Source organism: Numida meleagris, chromosome 20 (assembly GCF_002078875.1).
Source record: "Numida meleagris isolate 19003 breed g44 Domestic line chromosome 20, NumMel1.0, whole genome shotgun sequence".
Lineage (NCBI taxonomy): Eukaryota > Metazoa > Chordata > Aves > Galliformes > Numididae > Numida > Numida meleagris.
Window position 1 is genome coordinate 5,331,584 of NC_034428.1, and position 21,526 is coordinate 5,353,109.

Here is a 21,526-nt window from a genome sequence, read left to right on the forward strand (position 1 = left end):
GCTTGGTGACCCTGCACACAGCAGGGGGGTTGGAACTTGATGATCTTTGAGGTCCTTTTCAAACCAGGCCATTCTATGATTCTACGATAATTGATCTTTTTTCTCTTTCAAAAAGCAGTGGTATGTATGGACATGGAAACAAAATGCCTCAAGTAATCTGACCACCTCTCTGTGCCATAATCTAAAAGTACAGAGGAAAACTGAAGCAAGGAATGCTAGTGTGGAAGGCGACTCTTTCTAGCTGAGACAATATCTTTAGCTGAGCCACGTTGGAAGTGCATCTATACATGTGTGAAACGTGTTTCGGGGATGGAAGCTCACGTGCTAATCTGTAAGAGCCTGTGGCCTCACTTTTCTTGAAAGGTAACTGATGTAATAACAGGAGCTTTCAGAAATGATTGGATAAACTACATGACTTCAGTAACCGCAAGGAAAATTTGCAGCCCACTTTTGGGGCCAGGATTACGTACTTCAAAAACGCCCAATACTAATTTAGCATTATAGAACTGGCATTAGTTATACAGTAGGCTTAAACTTGTTGTAGACTCTTGTATAGTGAACACATGACTTTATAGAGTGGTATCATCAATTTTCCTTTCGGTTTAGCTGTACTTACTCAGCTTTTGGTTGTAAGCAGAGCGAAGCCAAATGAGATTAAGCTGGAGGTGACACACGGATGCATTATTCCATGGTACTGTATTACTGTGGACAGAGTGTGGGATAGATATGCTTTGCTCTCTGAGATTTAACTACATGAGATTAGCATGGAAATGTAAATATATGACTTTCTTTAAAGTCAGCGGCATCCTTTGTGTGGGTGCATACATACTCTATGGTCTCACTACGCATGATAATCTCAGTCACGTTTTATCAGAGCAGACTTTGAAAACAGGTTGAATATGTTTCCATTTCATTACGAATTGCCTGCCTGGATACAGCTTGAGGTGTGATGGGAACAATTTATTCAAGGGGGAACACGTTCTTATTCTTAAGTTATTCTTAACTTTACATTAGAATCTCCCTGGATAAGGAAGAGGATGATTCTTTCAAGTGTTACCTAGAGTAACATTGGCAGTTTGGAGGTGACTGTTGTTACTGACAGCAAGCTACAAACCAAAACCATATGTACAATATATGCTTGAGTTCTGAGGTTAAAGGAAAGTCTGAACTCAGATATCAGAAGAAAGTTGGTTTTTTTTTAATAGATGAGACAGAAAAGCACCCATTTCTAGAATTCACAGCCTTTGGATCTAGAGTGTCGTTTTTCATATAGAGCAATATGAAGACAAAGCTTACTAAAGCTCAAACTAGCAAGATCCAAGTGAAGGCTTTTCAGATGTAGCCAACCTTTATGTTGCTCAATCGGGATATTTACTAATCTCTCACCTTAATTTTTCCCTTCTTCTGTTGCAGTTTACAAACTCATCAGTCATCGCAGGCTCAGTAGCCATTACATGAGCATAAGAGGACCTCTAAATGATTTTTTTCTCACGTTGTTTTTGAAAAATAGAGAACAATTAGTCTAAAACGTGGCATAATTTGCGTTTTCTTTCCAAAGATCAGATAGATGGGAAAGTTCATGACACAAAGAAGAAACAGAAAAACACGTCTAGGTAAACTGATTTCTTTAATACATGTCGGCCATATGAAATGTGAGATTTTTACACCAAACATTGAATGCTTTAGTTTAGAAAACACAACGCATTGCAGCCATTTGGCATACAAAGCTTTCACTCTGAATCCTGCATGTTCAGATTCTGCTGCACTTAATATGCCATAGTAGAAAGCTGCAGTGTCCAAGGATGCATTATATGTCATTAATGTGCTCTGATTTAGTGTTTCATGCGTGTGGTCAAGCAAGCTATACTGCTGGGAAAAGGCAGTTATAAAGAAAAACACGTATACATCAATTCAGAAGCTTTTGCACATCAGCTCTAAAGCGTGCTGAGTAACTGGTTAAAGTGACCCATCAAAAGTGGGTATTTTCCAAGCACCCTTTAATTCAGGATGTGTATTTCAATCCTTGTGTCTCCGCAACAAGAGAAGACAGGAAATTCTTGTTGCAAGTCAAATGCACAAGCTTGTCGTTGGTAGGTCAGTTCCAGCTGGACCTATTATACTTTGCCACATGATAATGTAAATATTGAGCAGAAAATCAGTATCAATATCTGAAGCAATACCTCCTTTCTGATAAGAAATGCCCTACCTTGCTAATTCAGTAGATGAACATGCCGCAAGCACTAAACCAGCCAAAACACTTAAAAGAAAAGATTTTGGGTAGAGAAATGCATAATATGTGATGTGAAATAATCTTTGCCAGCAGCATTTAAAATGAAGCTAGCACACATTACCTGCAAATCATATTTCAGATGTAAATGTCATTGCTACTGGAGCATTTTCCTGCAGGGTAATCTTTTTTGTTCTTCTAGGAAACTCCTGGTTAGCAAAAATGCTATGCAAATGTTCCATGCTCTGCAGTCTGTTTTAAAAAAAAGGAAAGTCTGTGGGAGAATTGTGTGGGATCCCCATAGACGTGGAATTCTTCCACCATGTTCTCCATGGATCATCTTCTCACACCGATACAGTCTTTAGTTCTTACAAAGTAAGAAGCACTTATGCGTACTGACACGGAATGGCACGGTTACTTGGTGTGACTGCTTTCAGGGCCTGTCAAGCAGAACAAAAAACCATGACATCTTTCTGTTTTTCATCAGTTTACCCAAATGTCATCATGTGATCTCTTCTCCTCTCCCTCCCCCTCTTTCCTGTCACCTCGTTGTTTTTCTTCCCAGTTCATATTATTGTTTCTCCTGACCCTGTTACTGGAAGTACTTGTCTCCTGCCTGCTGGTTAATGCCGAGGGAATTCTATTTGTTAAAATGCAGCGTGGTTTTATAACTACTTTGGAGTTTGTAAAGCATTTTTAGATGGAGTGGCACCAACGATGCTCTTTGGTACCAGCTTCCACAAACGTCCCGAGGTAAAGATCACTTGTCGGTATCCACGTGTCATCCACCACTTCCAGAACTTGCTCCTCAGCTATTTTTTAGAAAACTTCATATCTGTGCGGTAGGCTGACCCAGAAGCCATGCACCTGATGAGCATTACGAGAGCATGCCTGCAGAGTCTGACTGGGATTTGAAGCGCTCACAGCGCATAGGCAGCTCTTGTGGAAGAGGTCACTTTTGGCAAACTGGGAGTATTAGGCATTTCAAGAGCAATTCCTGGGACCTCGCTCAGGGGATGCTGCTGTTTGAAAAGGCTGATTAGCAATTTACTTACGAGTACCTGCCTGACATCTTCCTTACAACAGCGATTATGATTCCAGCCAGGATTCCAACAGCTACTATGATTCCAACAATTATTCCAACGAGTGCAATTGTTTCCAGACCACCTGAAAGAAGAAATTGGGTTTGTTGGCATGTTTTTCACGAAGAACATTGATAACAGGGGTTAGTGATACCACTGACACGTTTCTGCTGAAGCTCTGGGAAGATTTCCTTCTGTGTTACGAGCTCTCAGGTAAGCTTGGTAATTTCAGCAGCTCTGTGGGGTATTTTGTTTTGTTTGGATTTTTTTAGCCTCGGCGCTAGATTGAAAACTTGCTGAAGTCACCGAGCTGGTCTGTTCTGTGTACTGAGACCTACAAAGCCATGCATACTGCAATTCAGTCTGTGTAGACCACAAGACCCCCCACAGCTCCGTGCTGTTCTCTGCACACACTCCGGGGCCTCAATGCCTTTCTTGTAGTGAGCAGCTCAGCACTGCACGCAGCTCTGAGGAGCGGCCTCGCAGAGCTGAGGGATGATCAACCCCTGCTCCTGCTGGCTGCACTGCTGCTGATGCAAGCCAGGATGCTGATGGCCTTCTTGTCCACCTGGGCACATTGCTAGCTCATGTTCAGCCAAGCACTGACCAACACCCCCAGCTCCATTTCTTCCACATAATTTTCCAGGCGCTCTGCCCCACACCTTAGAAACACGCGAGGTTGTCGTGGCCAAAGTGCAGGACCCGGCACTTGATATCACCTGATACTTAAGTTCTCCCTTGTCTTTTGTTTAATACCTTTTTCAGTTTTCTCTGTCTGTTCCCCACCCAGTCCACCTGTAAAGTAAGAAAGAATAATTACTGAGGGGCTTCATACCAAGTTTTGCATCCTAATTTACTGCACTATGTCCAAGGAAAACTTGTATTGGCTATTATCACAATGGTATGGAGCTGTGCAGTAGGTTGGTTTTAGACAAGAAATGAGCAAATGAAACGCTCAAGAGTGAGTGCAAAGAGCTCTTTGAAACTATAGAAAGATAAGCTAGTATCTAAAGGAATGACTGTTCTAATATATACCAGTGACATTTAAGTCAGATCTGATTATGTAGTTTTTCTGCATGGAAACTTATCCAACATCTGTTTAGTACAGTTCTCTAATTCTGAGATTGAATTATATTTGAGAGCAGCTTAATTTTGGTATTTGAATTTTCTAGACACTGTGTTTAGTAAATGGTATAAGATTGTGATATATTGAAATAGAAAATGGAAGATTTTTTTTTTTACCATCAACGCTTTCAGTGTTAACTTCATAGTAAGTAGAATTGTCGTTTTCTTCAGGCAGGTCAAATGCACTTTCTGTGGTCATTAGTCTTCCAAACTGCAGGAGATTCGTTACACTCTGTAGTCTTGTGGGCAGCTAAAAGAATTAGGGGAGAAAACAGAGGGGAAAGAAAACCTCAGTATGTTCAGTGTATGGAGGTGAGCATTTACACTTCTTCATCTGCCAGCTGCCCTGTAGGTGAATTTCTAGCAGTCAGCTGTCCTCTTTGTGTCACTTGTGCAAAGGGACAAACCCAGAGTAAGCTGGTTGCTCTTCCCTGCTGGAGGCTTTGGTAGATCAGATGAATTCCCAGCAGGACCAGAGGATGCAGGAGGTTGCAGACCTGGCTGTTCTTTCTGTGTTTGCTGTTTTTTTTGTTAATTTATCAGTTTGGAGAGAGAATGCTAAAAGAGGCAAATGGCAACAAAGAGATTTTTGGCAGATGAACTGCCAAAAATGCTTTCAGCATTGTCACCTTCAACCTAATGGCTTGCAAAGCAAAAGCATTAGCATGTGCTTGTGGTCTTCATTTTCAAACTCAGAGTTGTTCTCTGTAATTTATGATTTAAATCTAAGCAATGTGACAAAAGCAGATTGTGAGATCGGGGTAACGGGAAGGAACCCTTAGTTAGACTGGTACTCACCAGCGTGGGTAATTCCTCAAACTCTGTATCATTTCTGTCTTTGAAGTCGATCGTTGCACTTTCTTCTCCTTCTAGAACGGCACTTGCTGAATAAAATTAAGAAGATGGGTTAGATTTTTAGTTATAGCTGCATGTTCTGGCTACTTGGACTTCTAAATTACGTTAAAGGTGAGATACGTATCTGCCTGCCTTTGCGCTTAAGTTTGCAAAATTAGTTGGACTTTCTGCCTGCTGCTGTGGGACAGAGAGCTCCAGCACACATCAGCTGTAATGCTTCAGTGTTGTGCAAGGATTGATGACTAAACATTTTTTCCAAGAGAAATGTTTCTTCGGTATCAGTCTCCCCCTCCATACAGGTGAATGCAACGACTCCGTATTTCAAGTCTCAGGTCTCAGCTGCAACGTTCATTTTTAGGGCAGCGATGAATGTTTATGGCTATAGCTAGAGTTTAGGAAGTATTACTGCACAAATCCATTGAGAGGCTTTTCAATACTGCAAACATGATTTGCCATTGCTCAAATTGTTTTTTTATGTCTCCTCTTTTTGTCCTAGACTAATGTGTCATCTGTGCTCACATTTGGCCCACACAAACAATTTCTCATGAGTATGGCCAGGTAGGGGAAATTAAGTGGAACAAGGTAGAACATGAAAAATGTAAATGTGTATATGAAGATAATTGGTAGTTATCAAGAAAACATTGAAAGCTTACAGATCATTTGATAAAGTTGCGTGCTGAGACTAAAGTTGCTGCATGAGACTACGGCCATGCACAGTATGGTGCTAGTGCAGTCTGATAGCTCTTGGGAGTTTGTAATTCACCGTGACTACAAAGCTAGGAGGTGAAGCTGCTTGCTTTGCTGTTGCCTGAGCCTAAGGCTTCTGCTAATTCCAGATGCCAGTGTGTGACTTCAAGCAGAGAGAGCAGACGTTGTCCTGACCAAAAACCATCAGCCATAAAACGCTAAAGCTCCCGGATAATTATTTCCTGGATTCAAATTTTGCACCAGACTTTTACTTTCAGCACCTGGGGCAAAAGTCTATGGAAACCCTTTAAGGAATAGTTTATCACTTCACACATTCAGCATAGTACTGAGTTACTGCAGGGACGTATTGCAGTGGTAGCTGAAGGTTATGGGGGAGATGTTCATTCTCTTCAAGCAGCAGAGGGATTTGCAGAGAGAGGTGTTGGAGAAAACCCTGGATACACACACGTCATTTACCTGTGGTGTATGTAAGGTAACCACTGTCAGGTGCTGATTAATTATGAACAAAATATCAAATCCTTTCTTCCTTTGCAAGGTAGTTTATACAACAGCATCTCTGTTACTGAGTAGAACTGTTTGGTACAGCACTCTTTGAACCTCTGCGTGATTTGGAAAGTGCAGTGTATAGTGATCTCAAGAGGAGATTGAGATCTCAACTTGAGATTGTTGGCCAACAATTGCAAGTTAAAAACAGAATGTTACTGTACCATTTTATTATATGGAAGAGAAATGTTTATGACCTGTTCATTGTTTAAATAATTATGAAGCGCTGTTTTTGCTAATTTCTCCTATTTAGTGATCTGAAAACATCCTCATCTGTTCTGCATTGGAATGCAGACTAGTTCTGAATTGTTAGACTAGTTCTGAATACTATTCTGACTATTTCTTATAAAGCACTTCAACGCCATACATCTAAATGCATTATACTTACGCTGCATTTGATTTAGAGGCAAGTAAACCATTTTTGTTCGGTGAGACGTTGGAAGGAATGGGCATTTTATTGTGTCAAAATGGAGAAAGGTTAGAATTGCTTTGGATCTTCAGTACATAAATCTATTGGGAATTACTTTTCTTTAATTCAAGTTCCGTTTAACCTTTATGTAATTTTCAGCTGCCTTCTTTAAATGAAAATATTATTTCAAGTGAAAAAGCCCATGTGTAATTTGAAATTATTTTTAAAAATGCATCAGTATTGTAAAAGGAAACATTTCATGCAGAAGATGAGCGATCAGACATTAAAAATAAATCATTCTCCATTTCCATTTGCCACTGAATTCTCCTGGAAACACACAAATATTTTTCCTTGGTCCCCGAGCTCATTATTGAACAAAATTAGTGCTCATCCATCTCTGGCAATGCAAGAACAAGAGGCCTGTCCCTTCTCCAAAGTAGTAAACACTGATCTAAACTTAGGCTTCTGGATCTGTATTTACTCCAATAAATAAAACTTTAATTTGCAAGACCAAGTACAGACTTATTTTCTATTTAAGAGCCTAAAGGTGGGTGTGAGAATAGTACTTTAGACACTAACAGATGAAGAAACATGAAGCCTAATACAGCTGGCTAAATAGGCCAGCCAGTCTCCCAGAAATGCTCTTAGAATTCACAGAAGGACTAGAACAGGGCAGGGTAAATCCTTCTTCTGTGTTAGATGGTAAAAATAATGTTTTGATCATTTTTAATCAAGTGAGCAGCCTTGCAGTTTGCATAGATAGCAGGAAGGGGTTTGTCTTCCAGGCATGTTCGTTAACCTCTTTAAAATACCAGGGTAATTTAAGACACGGTGCTATTCTATAATCTTTTGGTTTGCACAGAAGAACCTTTACATTACAACAGTGAGATTATGGGATGCACGTGTTAAGCGTGAAGAAATACATTGCAGTAGAGCTCAACAACATGCATTATATGGATCAGGTAGATTCGTAATCGCCGTCAGAGCTGAAAAAATCCTTTATTCACAAAATAACCACAGATGGAGAAAACCAATTACCAGAGAAAAACCCCAGATGGAAAGCAAAGTAAGTTTAGTATGTTAAAAACAAGCGGCTTACTCAGGGCAGCTAATTATACTCTTGGCATGGCAGCAGCTTTCAGCCCTGAAGAATTACCTGACAGCGAAGGCAGGAAAGGAAACGGTGTCACAGAGCAAAGGGTGGAGAACTGGTGAGCATCACAGATCATGAAGTCATTATTTTTTGTATGGTCCAGTTATCAAAGATGCTTGGCATCCAGCGATGTGTAGGGAATTATATCTCAGTGCGTTTCCCTCGGTGTACAGTGACTGACAAGAGGTAATGGCCTGCATTGAGCTGACCTGATTTAAGGTTCCTTGTGAAGGTGTTTAAGTAAGGTCTGTGTTTGCCCTTCTCCTATAGTCTGTAGAGAAAGATAAACGCTTCCAGAAGGTGATTCAGCTCGCCTGAGATTTGGATCATCTTCTGGGAGTGCTTTTCTTAACTGAAATGAGAATAATGAGGCTCCCATATTAACCTCCTGGAGCTCCCAGGTTGACCTGCTTTGTACAGGTATGTAGGGTTTGCCCCAGGCCTCTCCACTCTCAACAACACTGTGCTAAAGCTGAGGTCCTGTTTGCTGGAGAATGGTCCTTGGGCTACATTTCCAGGTTTGTTTTCTGGACAGATGTGTTCTACACGTTGCTGTGTAGTTACAGGCATGGCTGAACTGTTGTCAGCAGCCTCATTTGTTATCAGTGTATTGCATTTGTAGGGAGGAATATTAAATACCAGGCAGCGCTACTCAGAGAAAGCTGGAAATAAGCTCAAGGGCAGGCAAGTATCTGGGAACTGAAGCTAGGTAAACTGACAGCAGTGCCCACTTGTTTTTAACTTTGTGGATTCTCAGATGCTGTAGCATCTAACGTTGACATCAAAGAATAATGTCAGTGGGATGTATGCTTGTGTGTCCTTCGGTCGCTGGCTGGCTTCATGCAGTAAGAGCCATGGGGTCAAGTACTGGTTCTGTGTATGTTCTTAACATGATCTTAAAGGAGGCTGTAAATAAAAACATTGCCTCACAGCGCTGTGATTGTCTCCAAATAGTCCCGTGGCCTCTTCTGTTTGCAGCTATAGGTTGCTGCAGATGTGAATTAATCATTACATCTCCTTCTGCCTACGTTCCAGCTGGGTGCATTTCAGTTCAAAGTCCCCAGCTGCTATCAGCCTGCAGCTTCTCACACCAGGAGAGAATCCGATGTCCTTAAAAGTTTAATATTGCTTCGAAAACATTGTGTGGGTAAGCGTCCCATGACCCAGTTCGGGAAAGATGAGCTCACTTCTCATTGTTATTCATAAAGAGACGGTTTACTAGAAAAACCTCTTAGGGTTGCTTTCAAATCACAGTGCTTGTGTTGGAAAGGAGAGCGAGTTGTAAAAGTCTTGTCCATTAGAATTTCTTTCAGGTGTCTCCAAAAACAACAAAGATGCTTTTGAAGATGACAGACGTTGGGGGATCTCCTCTTTCCCAGCAGCCTGAACGAACCCAGATGCGTGGACAAAGGCGGCTCGGAGCCCTTACCTGAGCTCAGTCCTGGGAGTAGGAGCGCTCAGAATGGGCGGTTTCCATCTCTGCAGTGAGAAACCAATGGGTAAAAATGGCACATCTAAAAGGGTTCCCTCTTGTTAAGAGCTGGTATTCAGGATCTTCTTCCCGAGCTGCTGTGATGCAGGAGCTCCCTGCGTTCTTCTGACTCCGTTTGGTTGCGAGCCTTTTCCCATGCAGTGTTTTGACGCTGCCAAATCAAGTCCCCGGTGTTTTTGGACTTTTTCTGGAAATGTGTTTTTGAGTAATATATCAGGTTGTCTTTATTTGCCTTCTGGGCTTTGAGCCTTTGGACAGCTAAAATGTCCAGACTTCATAAAGGCAAGGAATAGTTTCTTCAGAACTGCAGTTCTCATTTGTAGCTGCGGCTCCTGCAAAATCTGTGGCACGTTCAGTATCCTGAGAACTTTACTAGGGGCCACAGCATTGGCATGCACTGTGGGTTGGTTTTTTCTTAATTGATTCTGGAAATTGGAGTTATACACCGTGCTGTGATGGAGAATGTCCTGCGGGATGTCTGAGTGCCTCCACTGAGCTGTTCAGGAGAAAGCACACCCCATCTGACTGAGTGCTGCTTCCTTCTACAAAGCCTGACGGGCTTTGCTTTGTGTAATGAAGGAAGCTGGAGGACAAGACTGCGGTGAAAGTATCTGCCAGTTGGAAACACAGCTGTGAGCACAAGGAAGGACTTAGTTCAGCCTTACTCCGAGCACGACTGTCTTTGTCCATCTATTCTGTGCAGCTCATGACAACGTTTTGCTGAATTTTCAGAAACATTTCCTCTGGTCACCACGCCCTGCTGCAGATGGTTTCTATTGCTGGGACTGCTTTAAGCCAGAGGAACAAAGCCAGGCTTTAAATCTAAAAGAAACACTCGGCTCTTTCTAAAATAAGTCCCATCTTCTGAGTGCTACAATATTATATTGTACAGTGTTCATACATAGATACCCACAGGAAAGCAAAACAAATATATATATATATATTTTAACTGGGGCAGACATAAGGAAAAGACAGCTGCTCTTCAAGTGCTCTCGGTATGTATGTGACCCATAATCAAAGCTATGAAACAAAGCCACAGGAGGAAAAGGTGGTCACTTACAAAGCTTTTTCTGTGATGCATGACGAAATTGGCCACAAAGCTGTGGTTAGGGAGACCCTATCTAACTCCATCGTGGGGTATTTCTTTCTAAAAGATCTTTGTAGAACTGAGTCTTGTAAGGCTTGTGACTTTAGGAAGGGTGCTGTCAGTCTGTCTGTCTGCTGTGTACACTGACCTCAGAGTTGCTACACCAGGAACCTGCCTAAACCACTTAATGATGATTTTTGCTGCCCCATAACCAGAAGGTTGCCCTCCCGCAGTCTTATGGCAATTTTCTGGTTTCTGAGCAGGAAGGGTTTGGCTGGGGCAACAAGACTGGAGGTACGAGCAAGTTTCTTTGGGATCATTCTGCAAGTGACACCTAAAACTGCAGTACTGCAATACCTCTTATCAGAGCATGGCTGGAAGGGAGCAAGTGTTGGAGCTGAGGCTCTCCTGTTTAGTGGGGGGGTTGGACTTGGTGATCTCCAGTGGTCCCTTCCAACCCCTATGGCTCTGTGGTTCTGTGAAGTGGCCTCAGGAGAGGAGGAAAGCACAGAATGTTATGCACTGGATGAGCAAATGCTACAGGATGTACAGGCAGAAAGCACACAGTCTGTGTGCAAATACAGGGGTCTGAATACAGACGAAAGGAATTAAGATATGACCTCAGATACTGTAATAAAAGAATCCTCCCCTGAATCACTTCCTTCCAAAAACCATCCCCTTGTGTCTGCCAGCTCAAAGAAGCTACTTCCTGCAGTGGTTCATCACAGCCTTCATTAAGGTGACTAACCCCTCATATCTGTCAGCGGAACTGTTGGCGTGATCATTTCCAAACTCATTTCTTGGAGATGCGCACAGAGCTGGACGCTGCTTGGGCTTTCATTTTGTTCACAGTGGTTCTTGGCTGCTTGCTGCGTATTACCACACAGCAAGCAGGATCCATTCAAATATGTTTAGTCTGACATCCATGCTAGCTGATAACACACCAGATAATATTTGGATGGGTTTCACAGTCAAAGAAATGTTACTATACGCATTTAGAAAGACGTGTCCCCTGTGGACTTGTAGCAGCAGTTTGTGTGCTGTGCTCAAGTCCTGAGAGAGGAGGAGAGCAGAGGAAGTCCTGCCTGAGGAACTGTGATACAACTGATGCTGGACGCTGTGGTGTTTGTAAGCAACAAGTACAAAGATGCACAGACATGAAGCAGTGGGAAAGCAACATGAGAGCGTACACAGCATCACAGTTGGTTTCCTTCGAGTCCTTGGCAGGGCCTCTGAGATAGTGGGTTGGAAACAAACATTTTTCTCAGTTTCCTTCAGAACTTCCCAGCATCCCTGTATTCCCACTCCTATGTTTTGTTATGAAATAGCACGGAGCAAGCTGCGTGCCACGCAGCAGAGTGAACTTTGCTGCTGCATGAGTGCAAACTGAGGATATTGAGGGTGTGGTGTGTGCCCTTCCAGAGCCTGCCTGTCTGCAGCCTGGAAGCGGGACGCAGGGAGCGCTGGGACCTGGCAGCCTTTGGCTTCCATCCTGTGGTCCCCGACCACATCCAGACAAAAAACAAACAAACCAACAAAACAAACGTGCAACTGAGGATGGCTGTACGTTGGGGCTGGGCAAACCGTAGTTAGTTTTGTGGTGTTGCATGTATGGTTTGCCTCAAATGACACACGGAGGAAACACTGCATGCTTCTGTCAGAGACCAGCAGCATGGACATGGTGGGCTAACCTTGCTTTACTATTTTTTTTTTGGTTCTTAATGTTCTTCTATCTCTCTTGCTTGTCAGCTGCTTATTTTTTGTGGATTTAGAAATACAGGATCTGAGGCAAATGCATGGGTTCCGTGGAAACTTGAATTATGGGCGCTGAGAATCCAGCCTCTGTTTGCAGTTTTACTGTGCCACCTGAGTCAATGAAAGGCTCGCTTGTGTGCTTGTAAATATGACAGTTTCCTTTCTGTATAAAACTACACAGATTCAAAAACTTACTCCTACCTTTTGAGACATGGCTGGGCAGGCGTCCCAGTGAAGAGGAGAATGCAAATGCTGTGTTCTCTGCTGGTCTTTTTAGCAGGATGCAGCAAAACACACTCGCTGCTTGGTAGTCCCACTGTCTAGCATAAATCTGTTTAATGCTGGGGTTTGTGTGAGGAGGCATTACCTAGCATTTGCCTCTTGTTAAGACTGAGTGCACACGTACAGTTGGTATAGCTCAAGTGACACGTGGGAACTTGTTAGCAATCACGTCAATTTTTGCTCATGTTATGTGACAGGCAGTAGAGCAATCCACTCGCCCACGGAGATACCTGCACCACAGGAAAGGTTTCAGGCTGGGAGATGCGTTGCCTCTAAAGCCTTCATTCAAACACTCGTGCTTTTCATTGTGTGACGAATGCTCTGCCCAGCAGGATGTTGGGCTAACTTCGTTTTGGTTGGACTGATCCCGTTAAGCTTTGCCTGAGGTTTTCATATGCCGAGTAGGATCACAGAAGGACAAATGGATCTGCTCATCGTTCAGCAGGAAATGGTTTAGTCTGAAAATGCATTAGGTTGCACAGAGTGCTCGGGGCTGTCCTTGGGTGGTAAGTATGACAAAAGACTTGCCTGTTTCAGACAGGATTTAAACCATGAATGGATTACACAAAGCCTACACAAATGTGTCTGTAAGCAGACAGTGATGTTACTAGGTTTTCTTTCTGAATTTTTCCTAATTACTATGAAGCTCACTTATGAATAAGGAAATTAATAACTTAGTTTTCTTCTTTTCCACATCGGTATTGTATTTCATCCTTTCAAAGCTTTGTACTGCTTTGTGACCTGGTTAAAGGAGCTCTCTCCTCTCTATTGGATACCAAGCTGCTGACTTCAAGTCCAAAAATTCCTCATAAGATTTCCTGGGTCGTTGCTACTTTTAACAGAAATCATCATTCATTCTTAAGTTACTGATGTTAGACGTAACTCACTGTGCTTTATCTGAGCAAAGAAAGAACGCTTAAGTGCTTCCAACATTTCCCAGATTCCTGTTTTTCACTAAGATGTTGGTCACAGGTTGGCTGATGATCCAGTTACTGGGTCTGATAACTGCTGTCTTTTAGTCGTGTTTCTGGCTCAGGGCTCTCCTGAAATCGTTCCTTTCTCTCTGGCTTTTGTAATGTTGCAGCAACTCAGAGAGGAGGGATACTAATGAAACTGCTCAAGCTGTGCATCGCTACCTGGGTGGGGAGAAGGACTATCCTCAGAAATATCATCAGTGATGGAATTTATTTGGCATTTTCAGGAGGAGCTTGGAACAAGCAATAATCCTTTTGGAAGTTTACTCTCTGATCACAACAAACACGCTTTTTTGATCTGAGTCTTAATCTAGATACTGGAATGCCTAAATACAAGGGTAGCTGCGCACGTGTTTATGGCCTGGTCAGCTTTAGGAGGCATCAGAATCTGATGAGGAAATTTCTCTTAAACCCTCAGGGCAAACTGCCTGCCTCAGTGATTCAGGTGTCTGAATGTACCCACTCCACCTAGTACTACTGCAAGCCAAAAAAAATTTTCCATCCTCACTGCTCAATGCAGTCAGATTGCCAATGGTGACGCGTCCATTCTAGGTTTGTTCTAACTCAGAATTGTGATTGCTATCAGCAAACAGCAGTGAGACATCTGGTAAATATTTGAGCCTTGCTTATATTATATCTGGAGCCTGCTTTTGAGTGTTATCCTGAATGACAGCCCCACTTGAAAAGTCATAAAACCTGGACAGACCTCCAGCCTTAGGAACTCCAAAACCACGTTCTAGATCCATCTACGGAGCTCAGTGCAAATTGCACTGGTAATAAAACTGGATAAAAACAGAATCTTCCATACAGGGAAGTTGAGAGAAAATGTACTTACAAATTCCCCAAAGGCATAAAGATGAAAGAGCATTTTTTCCTGCAGCTCTGGTGTACAAGAATCTGCCTAAGTTAGTTCTATAAAACGATGGTGCCTTCTTGTCTCAGCTTTAGTGGCTTTGGTGCATCTAATCCTGGTGCTTTGGGAAGATAAGCCAGCTGGGACCCAGTGATTTGGGCCACAAGTGCTTAGAATAGAGAAAGCCCAGAAAATAATATCTAGGAATTTACCTAATATAGATTGGTTTTAGATTTTCCGTGCAGTTTTGAAGTGTAACTCCGAACTATGAGCCTTATACCCTCACATACAGAACATCAGGAATTCCAGTTAAGTCAGAAGCCAACACTGAGGCATACTGCGTGCTGCTGCAGCTGTTGCTTCCAGCGGAATGATGTGGATTGTCACCAGGCTAAAATCAGGCCACGTGTCTCAGGTAGGGTCCCAAAATCCAAGTGAGACAAGGGGCTGGAGTGAGACGATCTTTGGGGTCCCTTCCAACCCAAGCCATTCTATGATCCTAAGTAGACTGTTGCTTAGGAAAACTAGTGGGCTGAGCTTTGGGTTGCTGTTTTCAGAGAACTGTTGCTTGCAACACAGAGTGCCCGCGTTCTGCAGCAGCGGTTGCTGGATTTCACCCCTGCGGGCACTGCTGCCATCTCTGTGCATGTGCTGGGCACGTTGCCTCATGGCCAGCTCATTCAGATCAGTCACATACTACGCAGAATAAATCTGAATGTGATGTTCCCGGAATAAAGTTCCGTTCAGGCCAATCCTGATTACCATAAATCACTCCCATTTATCTCTAGAAAGACTTCCAGTCTGTCTTTCTTGTCAAATTCAAAAGAAATAGTTCACCAGGCAAACTTTTCCGGAGGAGGTCCGTAAGATTTTTCAAACCTGTCTTAGGTAATAATTCTTGCTCTTTAATTTCCCTCACGTGCATACATTGCTTACGGCCAAGTGAGCATCAGCCTCCGAGAACAGAAGTTAAGCTCTTGCATGGAAAGATTCCTTTGCTCAGATGCACAGAAAGTCCTTTCTAACAGCGCACAACCCATCTGAAAACTTCTGCTGGCTCTTTCCTGATGCAGCCGTAGCAGCTGCTTAGTGGTAGCTTTAAGGAAGAGCTTCATAAACAGGACAGAGAAACAATATCATCTGAGCAAACACACAAACTGCTGGATTAAAAGAGATCACTGCAAATACTTTGAAAGAAAGTTTTTTCTTACCTTCTTCAGCAAGTGCTACCAGGGGCACGCTCCCTAGAATGAAGATGAAGAAGGGAACTTTAATAAACATCTTTCTTCCGCTTAGAGGAGAGCTTTCCAGTGCTGAGACCAGATGGATTCAGAGTCTGATGAACGTTTTAGAGGCGAGCAAGAATTGAGATCCTGAAAAGAAATCACTGCAGAAGCGACTGTGGTATTCCAAATATTCCTTTAGCTGCTGTTGCTGAAGGGGGGAGGTTTGCACAGATGATAACTATACAGCTAAAGCGAAGTGTCTGAGTGGTGTCAGCATTTTTTTGTTTAGCCAAGGGGTGGGAGCATGCCTAAGGTGGTCTCAAAAAGAAGAGCCAGGCCCGCCCTCTGCGCTGTGTTTGGGCAGTGCTGAAGCTATGATCTCAGCCCAGGTTTAAAGTTACAGGAGCTGCTGTGGCTTTCAGAAGACTTTTATTTAGCAAAGGGGGAGAGAGGATTCAGGCAGAGAGAAGTGTTCAGGGAGTTCCCTCCCTTCTGCAAACTGTCCCTAAAAATATTTAAGGAACAACACTAAGGATATTTGTCCTGTTATTTCCAGCTGTGAACTGGTGGGTTTTTATTTCAAAGCGAGACCCCATGTTTATCTGAGTAAGTGTGGTAATGAATGTGCTTTTAGGGATACTGAAATAGTTCTAGGACAGGGTATTTATTTAATTCTGTAGTAAATACTGTCTGACTTTTTCTGCACGTCTAAGTCTCCTTCAGAGTGTGTCCTCAGGTGACATGCTGGCTGTGCTCTAGCATTTATCTTTGACCATGGGCTTCCAACCCTCAGTGCTGCTTTCACTTGCAAGAGATAGAGGATTTTTCCTTTCCGTGTGCAACTCTAAGTAGAAGAGCTGTGCAGTTTTCTGTACAGTGCTAGTTATTCTTGTATACATTTCTGTGCATCAGCATCAAGTATGCAAGACTAGATTAGCACCACAAATGTATGTAACATGCTAAACTTTACTTTCTCATATAGATCAGGATTTTAACACAGATGGGGGTGAAGCAGGGCTCTGGGAGCGATGATTAATCTAAACCTTTTCTGAATTTTTGGCAGGTAGTAAACTGCTGATTCAGAGGGCTGTCACCAGCAGTGCGGTCTGGTTGGAGGCCTGTAACTATCGGTGTTCCCCAGGGATCGGTGCTGGGTTCAGTCTTGTTCAACATCTTCATCAGCAACCTGGATGAAGGGATGGAGTCCACCCTCTTAGTTTGCTGATGATACGAAGCTGGGAGGAGGGGATGGCACACGGAAAGGCTGTGCTGCCATTCAGCAAGACCTGGACAGACGGGAGAGTTGGGCAGGAAGGGTCATGATGAGGTTTTAACAAGAGCAAGTGTAGAGTTCTTGCACCCGAGGAGGAATAACCGCATGCACTAGGACAGGTTAGGGGGTGACCTGCTGGAAAGGAGTTCTGCGGGGGAGGACCTGGGGGTCCTGGTGGACAGACAACAGGTTGGCCATGAGCCAGCAGTGTGCACTCTGGCCGAGAAGGCCAATGGCATCCTGGGGTGCATTAAAAAGAGCATGGCCAGCAGGTGAAGGGAGGTGATCCTGCACCTCTACTCTGCCCTGGCGAGGCCACGTTTATACTACTGTGTCCAGTTCTGGGCTCCCCCGTTCAAAAAAAGACAGGGATCTCCTAGAAGGAGTCCAGCAGAGGGCCACAATGATGATATAGGACCTGGAGCATCTCCCTTGTGAGGATGCCTACCTGTGTGACCTACTGTGGGGAGCTTCTTTAGCAGGGGGGTTGGACTCTATGGTCTCTTGGGGTCCCTTCCAACCCCTGTGGTTCTGTAACTCACATCTATTTAGGGACGTCTTGAGTTTTAATCAGTATTCACATGTGAGCTAACTTTACCAGTGTGAGTGGAGGAAATCGATGGTCTCTGTTGCTCTTCTGCTCCCTCTGTTTCTCTACTGTAGAGTCCTGCAGTGCTAGCACACCAGGCTCGGAGGCACAGCAGCTGAATTGTAGATGCTTCCCTTCTTCTGACAGTGGTGGAGGAGGTTTTAACTTGGAGAGGTGAAAAAAAAGAACCACGTAGCTGGGTTGTTTTGCTCGGTGAATGTGAGTCAGAGCTCTCATTAAGACCCCGCAACACTTTGTGATATAAAGGAGTAAAGCAAGTCTAAACATAAGCATTGGTACGGTCATGCCAAAAGGCCTGCAGGTGGGAAGTGCAGCACCTTCCATAGGGCTTTTCTTTTGTAACTCTTTAAGAATGAAAGGAGCCAAAGGAATTTCTTAGCTATAGATAAAAATAAAGGTGCCATAACTGTTCTTGGTATCAAAGTTCACGGGGAGACTAGGATGAAAACAAGTAAGTTGCTAATGCACGGGCAATGGGAGATATTGGCTATTGTGTTGAAAAACAGTGAAACAAATCCTCTCAAATAGTAAATAGCAGCATGTCTTGGATCTTTATCTGGGGTTAATTATTCCTGGATAATGCTGCTTCAGATTTGTAAAGAGCGTTCACTTGGGAAATGCTACTGCTATGAAACTGAATTTTTTTGGGAGTAGGATGTCAGTTCTAAGGAAAATTATTTCCCAATTGGAACAAATTGTTCTCTATGAGAATGGAGCGCTTAGATTCCTATACGTAGTTTCACAAAAACTATGAAAGACAAACTGGAACCAGTGACTGCTCTTAATGTTTAGTTCAAGTTCCCATCAGGAACAAAAAAGTGGATCTGTTTAGAACTTAGAATCATAGAATTAGCTAGGTTGGAAAAGACCTACAAGATCATCCAGTCCAACCATCCACCTACCACCAATAACCCCACTAAACGTCATCCCTTTGTCCTCAAACATTCCCTGAGGAGCTTCCATTTTGATGGTCATCCCTATAAACAAGTCCCTCAGGTTTGTGAGTAGGCCTTCCTAAAGAAGGAGAAGCTATTTGCTGAATTCAACAATTTCTTTCTTTGCACAGCACTGCGTTCTGAGCATAGAACTGGAGCTTTTGGGCTTTCAGGAGTTAGACTTCCATTTCCAGTCGCTGCTAGAACATCTTTTGAACATTTTTATTGTTCTCAGTGATAAAGAATAGCTTCTCTAATGCCCTGCTCTTTTCCCTTCTGGCCCACTCCTCAAAAATATTTAGATAAATTTATCAAATAGATACAAAAAGGGGGAAGAAGTTTGCCTGCAGTTGCAAAACAATTAGTGGAAAAGCTCAGGATGTGTTGTTCCAGTTGTCGTTTCAGGATGAAGCAGTTCCTTCTACTTTTCTTCTGCTGAGAACAGCGTGTTGCTGAATAAGGGGATTGAGGTCCAGAGCCATTGCTGAGCCCCCTGGTGTGAAAGAAACACAAATTCTTCTGTGTACCCTTACAAAGGGTATGGAAATAGGGAGGGTAGGGAGCAGTTTTCCTCTGAGCTCCCCCAAATTAAGATTTTCCAATAAAACTGTATTCTGTGAAGCCAGTAGGTTTTGTGAAAATAGAGGAATTACTCTAAGGTTCTGATTTAATAATCTAATATTTCCTCTAACGCAGCAATTGTGCTTTGCTTCACAATAGAAGATAAGCACAGCCTTATCTGTTGGTGAGTATATGGGCTCAGGAGTTGGACTGGATTCATATGGATCCCTTCTAACTTGGGATTTTCTGTGGCTCTGTGTCTCTGCTGATCGGTAGCAGGCTTACACATTCACTCAAATGCTGTAACAAAAAAGTTCAGGCCTGCAGAGGGATGCTGCAATTTGGCCTTTTTGTTCGGGAGTGTCACGATGCTTCATGTGCTGTCTTCCAGTGAGCTCCTTCCAAGAGGAGAATGCCAAGACGTGCATGGGTCACTGTGTTTCGGTTGTCTGTTACTGGTGTGTTTTGGGGTGCTTTTTTTTAATTGCAAGGCTGCTCTGCATGTCTTTAATCACGGCGCTGTAACGGAGGAGGTGGAAACGGCCTGAAGTACGGGCAGCCCTTTTACTTTCATTTTGACATTGTTCTTCCTGTCTGACCCTATCAGCCTCTCCCGCAGCCCCGTGAGCAGCTCATGCTGTCTCTGGTCTGGCAAGAGTGGAAGCACAAGACACAGCTGGAGGAGGAGGAAGCAGTGCATCCTGCAGAGCATTGCGTCTCAGCAGCAGAACGGAGGGATGCTGGCTTTCCTCTGGATCAGCCGTCTCACTCTGTGCCCCCAGGAGCACTGAAGTCGAGCACTGAGGGTCTCCCCACTGCCATAGCCACAATTCACTTCGTATTTCTACCTCCAGAACGATTTTTTTGTGTGGACCCTGCTTGTGGCAGTGATATTTTCCAAGAGTAAATCTATTATGTAAACGATTCGGGAGCTGAGAGGGGTCATTTATGCAGCATGACTTGTTGGAAGGTTTCTTCGCAGTGAAGCCACGTTGCTGTGTTGAAAGCAATGGAAAACTGGAGCTCTTGCTGGGTCTCCTCTTTCAATGCTAGAACATTTCCTCGGGCTAAATTGGGAGCTTCTGTCTGAAATACTCTGAAAATATGGGTTTACTTCCTGTATACTGCATGTCTTGTATTCCTTTCTCGAGAGAGAAGATTTTCGTGTGGCAGTGTGTGTATATAGACAGAAGTCATCCATTAAATGCATGTGCAGATATTAAGATTACGTATTAGACTTCAAACTGAGAGTATTGGCCGCGTTCCCATCTGACAGAATGACTTGCAGTGAAATGGAGACTCTGGGAAGGCTTCTGCAGGAGGATGAAGCCTTGCTGTTAGAAATCTCTTTCACTTTCCCTTATTGAAGGCCATCGCGTATCTCCATTGATTTATATAGGCCTTAAATTGCCACACTTTTATGCTGGCTTTTGTTTTCGAGTCTCTGTACTTCTGGTTTCTCACATCTGAAAATGCACGTGGTGTGCGAGGTGCAATCCAGAAGTTTTCCATCCAGCAGCTGCCAGGGATGGGAGCACTGCAAGATGAAGTTTCTTGCCCGTTTATGCTCCTGCCTGTAGAATGTTATGTGCATAAACAGGACCTCTGTCAGATGTGGAGAAGAGAGATCGCTGATTTGCAAACTTGTGGCTGCGTGAAGTTGGAGGTCTTGAGCGAGGATAAGCGATATTTATGTGAGTACCAGAGACGGGGCTAGATTTTCAGCTGTACAACTCAGCAGAGCTTCACAGCAGTCGATACACACAAGTTTTCACAAACGCTGCAGCCCGTGGGCATAGAGGCAAGCTGAAATGTTTTATGATGTGTTAAACGGGCACGCGGAGCCAGTGCCTCTGGCAATGCAGTTGTCACAGTGGAGAGAGCAACTCGGAATTAGCAGCTCCCAGCCTAGCCAGGGAATGGAGGTAGGCTGAACCGGTTCTTGGAGGCTCGAAATGAACTGGTATATAAGGGATAAAAGATGGAAGTGTGTGCACCTGCAGTGCTTTTGGTTTAGATTTATGGCCGAGCTGCTTTTCTCTCTCGTGTCATTTCTGTCATTCCAGAAAAGACTGAGCAAAGTGCTGGGAGCAGGAAAGGGCAAGGAGGATGTCCATGCAGTTCTGTGTAACGGTTACACATCACACGTGTATGATGTATGTGTGATGTCAGCACTTCTCTGGGATGTTTCCACGTCTGTGGTTTGGTGGTTTGATACTGGTGTGACTTTATTTCCTCCTTTTATCAGTTCGAAATGGCCAGTGTTGTTCATTCATACTGTAAAGATTCTCGTTGGAGGCAGATGAATTTGGGCCTCGGGACACAAAGGCATGGCTCGTTATCTTTTTGGAACTGAACAACGCCAGCTGTTGTCTC

General features: G+C 43.5%; 2 protein-coding genes across 6 annotated transcripts in view; one reads left to right on the forward strand and one right to left on the reverse strand.

Moving 5' to 3' along the window:
- LRRC38 (leucine rich repeat containing 38) overlaps nucleotides 1-21,526 on the forward strand; it is a 59,669-nt gene that overhangs the window by 10,058 nt on the left and 28,085 nt on the right. Inside the window, exon 4 of one of the 3 annotated variants that reach the window (XR_002444491.1) lies at nucleotides 9,404-15,740. The exons of the other annotated variants lie outside the window; for them this stretch is intronic. The gene's annotated coding sequence lies outside the window, so the exon portion shown is untranslated. Of the gene's footprint in view, nucleotides 1-9,403; nucleotides 15,741-21,526 lie in introns of those variants that run through there. 3 annotated transcript variants of the gene reach the window in all.
- On the reverse strand, nucleotides 1,609-16,172 carry PDPN (podoplanin). Of its 3 annotated transcripts, none has more exons than XM_021417682.1 (6): nucleotides 15,757-16,172; nucleotides 5,233-5,318; nucleotides 4,552-4,684; nucleotides 4,066-4,104; nucleotides 3,293-3,394; nucleotides 1,609-2,667 (listed from the first exon to the last, which is right to left on the reverse strand). In XM_021417682.1, the coding sequence occupies exons 1-6, from the start codon at nucleotides 15,824-15,826 to the stop codon at nucleotides 2,642-2,644; spliced, it is 456 nt and encodes a 151-aa protein (XP_021273357.1). In that variant the 5' UTR covers nucleotides 15,827-16,172; the 3' UTR covers nucleotides 1,609-2,641. The 3 variants fall into 3 exon arrangements, with proteins under 3 accessions (XP_021273357.1, XP_021273359.1, XP_021273360.1); XM_021417684.1 differs by having other exon boundaries at nucleotides 3,283-3,394; nucleotides 15,757-16,161; XM_021417685.1 differs by having other exon boundaries at nucleotides 3,289-3,394; nucleotides 15,757-16,145.

What these genes read in the sequence shown, in the direction of transcription:
- PDPN (XM_021417682.1), bottom strand. Translation starts at nt 15,826, where the DNA reads ATGTTTATTAAAGTTCCCTTCTTCATCTTCATTCTAGGGAGCGTGCCC. An exon ending in GGTAGCACTTGCTGAAGAAG is followed by an intron (nt 5,319 to 15,756) that starts GTAAGAAAAAAC and finishes AATTTTATTCAG; the next exon opens with CAAGTGCCGTTCTAGAAGGA. An exon ending in TAACACTGAAAGCGTTGATG is followed by an intron (nt 4,105 to 4,551) that starts GTAAAAAAAAAA and finishes CTTACTTTACAG; the next exon opens with GTGGACTGGGTGGGGAACAG.